At 61.0% G+C, this 2,634-nt stretch overlaps 2 protein-coding genes across 2 annotated transcripts in view; both read left to right on the forward strand.

Annotated features, from left to right (window-relative positions):
* PTSG_12065 (uncharacterized protein) overlaps window positions 1-1,679 on the forward strand; it is a 3,348-nt gene extending 1,669 nt beyond the window's left edge. The window contains exon 4 of the mRNA XM_004995395.1: window positions 1-1,679. This exon is cut by the window's left edge and continues 404 nt beyond it. Coding sequence (XP_004995452.1) covers window positions 1-1,443 — 1,443 coding nt within the window. The 3' untranslated portion in view covers window positions 1,444-1,679.
* A 55-nt stretch (window positions 1,680-1,734) lies between these two features.
* The window catches only part of PTSG_12066 (uncharacterized protein), a 2,614-nt gene continuing 1,714 nt past the window's right edge, over window positions 1,735-2,634 (forward strand). The window contains exons 1-2 of the mRNA XM_004995396.1: window positions 1,735-1,896; window positions 2,091-2,528. Of these exons, the coding sequence (XP_004995453.1) occupies window positions 1,790-1,896; window positions 2,091-2,528 (545 nt within the window). The 5' untranslated portion in view covers window positions 1,735-1,789. The remainder of the gene's footprint in view (window positions 1,897-2,090; window positions 2,529-2,634) is intronic.

Raw genomic sequence — 2,634 nt, forward strand, 5'->3', positions numbered from 1 at the left:
GGGCCAGCCAGTGAAATGTATGGCAGTGGTGATCTGGCAGCAGGTGCCGGCCAGGGGAGGAGCCGACGCACGACAGCAGCAGCAACAGCAGCAACAGCAGCGGCGGCGGCAGCGTCACGTTCGTTAGATGGGCCTGCATCCCTCAGTGCCGGCATTGCACCCATTGTGTTTTCGACAGCGCCTGTGAGCGACTTTCCTCCGCGCAAGCGCGACTCTGCAATCACGATACACGGCCCACGCCAGCGGACAGCAGCTGGCGTTGGTGACGGCAGCGGGATGGGGGTGAGCCCCTCTACCTCCTCCACATCCACGTCATCATCAGCAACAGCAGCAACAGGGGCACCGGGAACAGCAGCAACAGCAGGCGGACCAGCATCGGCTGCAGCAACCAAACCAACAGCAGGAGCAGCAGGAACAGGTGTGGCGGGCGTGACGGGCAGCATCGCACCGGGCACAATCACTGCTGCGGAGTCGCCGGCATCGTGGTCGTCGCTTGCACTGGAGGTCCCGCTGGAGAGCGCGCGTCTTGGCTACGACGTGCATCTGCGGCATGCGCGGCTGGTGCGCGGGTGCCAGCCCGTGTGGGACGAGTCTGACGTGCAGCTGCACATGCTGCTGCTCTCCGACAGCGACGAGGAGGAGGAGGAGGAGAACGGTGCCGAGGCTGATGGCGATGGTGATGGGAATGATGATAACGAAGATGGCACCGTGGAAGCTGTTGGCAGCACGGGTGCACGCGGCGGCGGCGGTCGGCGAGGTGCTGCCGATGATGCGAAGGCGGCCGGCAGGGGAGCGCGCACGGGGGCGTCGGCGTCGTCGTCGTCGCCTCCGCCACTGAAGAAGAGCGCACGATCAACGCCAGCACGCAACGCCAGCAGCAGCAGCAGCAGCGGCAGCAAGAGCACCATCGGCGCCAGCAGCAGTAAAACCGAGTCTGCAGCATCTGCAGCGAATGGCCGCAAGGGCGGCGTTGGCGTTGGTGGCGTTGGTGGCGTTGGTGGCGGTGCCGTGCGCGGGAACCAGGCTGCGCCAAGCCCGCTGGCCCACGTGACTGGTGGTGACGGCGGTGGTGATGGCGGTAGCGGTGAGCGGAAGGACAGCACGGGGAGCAGCGGCTCGCGGCGGCGGCTGAGGCGCAAGGTGACGCCGATGGAAGGGCCGTCAGTGCGGTCCACACCAGTTGCGGCCGGGCGGGAGAAGGCCAGTGCACTCATGTCGTCTGCCATGCTGGAAGAGGATGAAGAAGAAGAAGAAGAAGAGGAAGAGGAGGAAGAGAGTGGAGCAGAAGATGTGCAGGGGAGAGGGGAGGCTGGTGCAGAAGGGAAGGGCGTGGCTGCGCAGGCGCCGGTCCCACCTCGCCCAGCGAATGTGGTGCTGGCCGTGCACGACGAGGACGAGGACGCGGACGACGGCGACGACGCAGGCAAGGAATCCACGGCCTGAGCTGTATGCTGTGTTGTATCGTGATGTCATCCCTGTTGTTGGGTGAGCGCGGGGTGGGGAAGGGGGTGAGGGAGGGAGCACAAGCGCAAGCAAGTAAGCGAGCGAGCGAGCGAACTAACGAGTGACATGATGTGATGTGACATGAATGAAGGAAGTGCACTCATGATGACCACGCCACACACGCGCCAATGGCATGATTTGATGAACAACAATAAACAAAGCAAAGCTCCAACACCAAAACAAGTGGAACAAGAAAGTCGCGCAAGTGCTGCAGCGCGCCAAAACCCACCACCAAAACCCACCACCAAAACCCACCACCACCAACAACACGACACGAACAACAACCATGGAGGAGGAGGACGGGTACCGGTCGTCGGAGGACGAGGACTACGTGCCGCAGGACGAAGAGAGCAAGGCACAGAAGCAGAAGAAGAGCAGCAAGAAGCAAACAGAGTGAGTGCAGCACGACAGACAACATGCAACGACAGAGCTCCTCAATTCCAGACGGCTGTGCATTGTTGAGCCCTCACGGGCACATGTCATTGTCACTTGCCATCTCGCATCACATCAGCCCACCGTTGCTGCCACCTTACGTTGCACCTCATGGTTGCTTGCTCATCCTTGTTTGTGTTCACGCTCGCTGTTAGGTCTGGGACCTTTGTGTCGCGACGACAGGCTGCACGGGCGAGTGGCGGCGGCCATGACGCAGCAAGCGGCAAAGACACAGCCGCTCCTGAGAAGACGAGCGACGACCTTGATGACCTCTTTCTTCGCGAGCTTGGCGAGCATCCTTCCACCAGCCGCAAGACTTCAGCACAGCCAGCGTCAACAGCAGCAACAGCACCCAGCAAGAGCACCACCAGCAGCAGCAACGTTGCTGTAGGCAGTGCTGGCGGGTTCAGCCTTGCGAGCCTGCAGCGGCCAGCAGCCACAAAGAAGAAGGGTGTGGTTCCCTTTCGTTTGCCACCAGAGTCGAGTGGCCCGCCGAAGGCGAAGCAAGCCAAGACCACAAAGGCGAGCGCCGACAGCAGCTCCAAGACAGTGACCATCACCAAGCAGGTGGACTTTGCCGGCGAAACCATCTCGTACGTTGTTCTTGTTGTTGTTGTTGTTGTTGTTGTTGTTGTTGTTGTTGTTGTTGTTGTTGTTGTTGTTGTTGTTGTTGTTGTTGTTGTTGTTGTTGTTGTTGTT

This window comes from Salpingoeca rosetta (genome assembly GCF_000188695.1).
Source record: "Salpingoeca rosetta unplaced genomic scaffold supercont1.8, whole genome shotgun sequence".
In the NCBI taxonomy this organism is placed as follows: Eukaryota; class Choanoflagellata; order Craspedida; family Salpingoecidae; genus Salpingoeca; species Salpingoeca rosetta.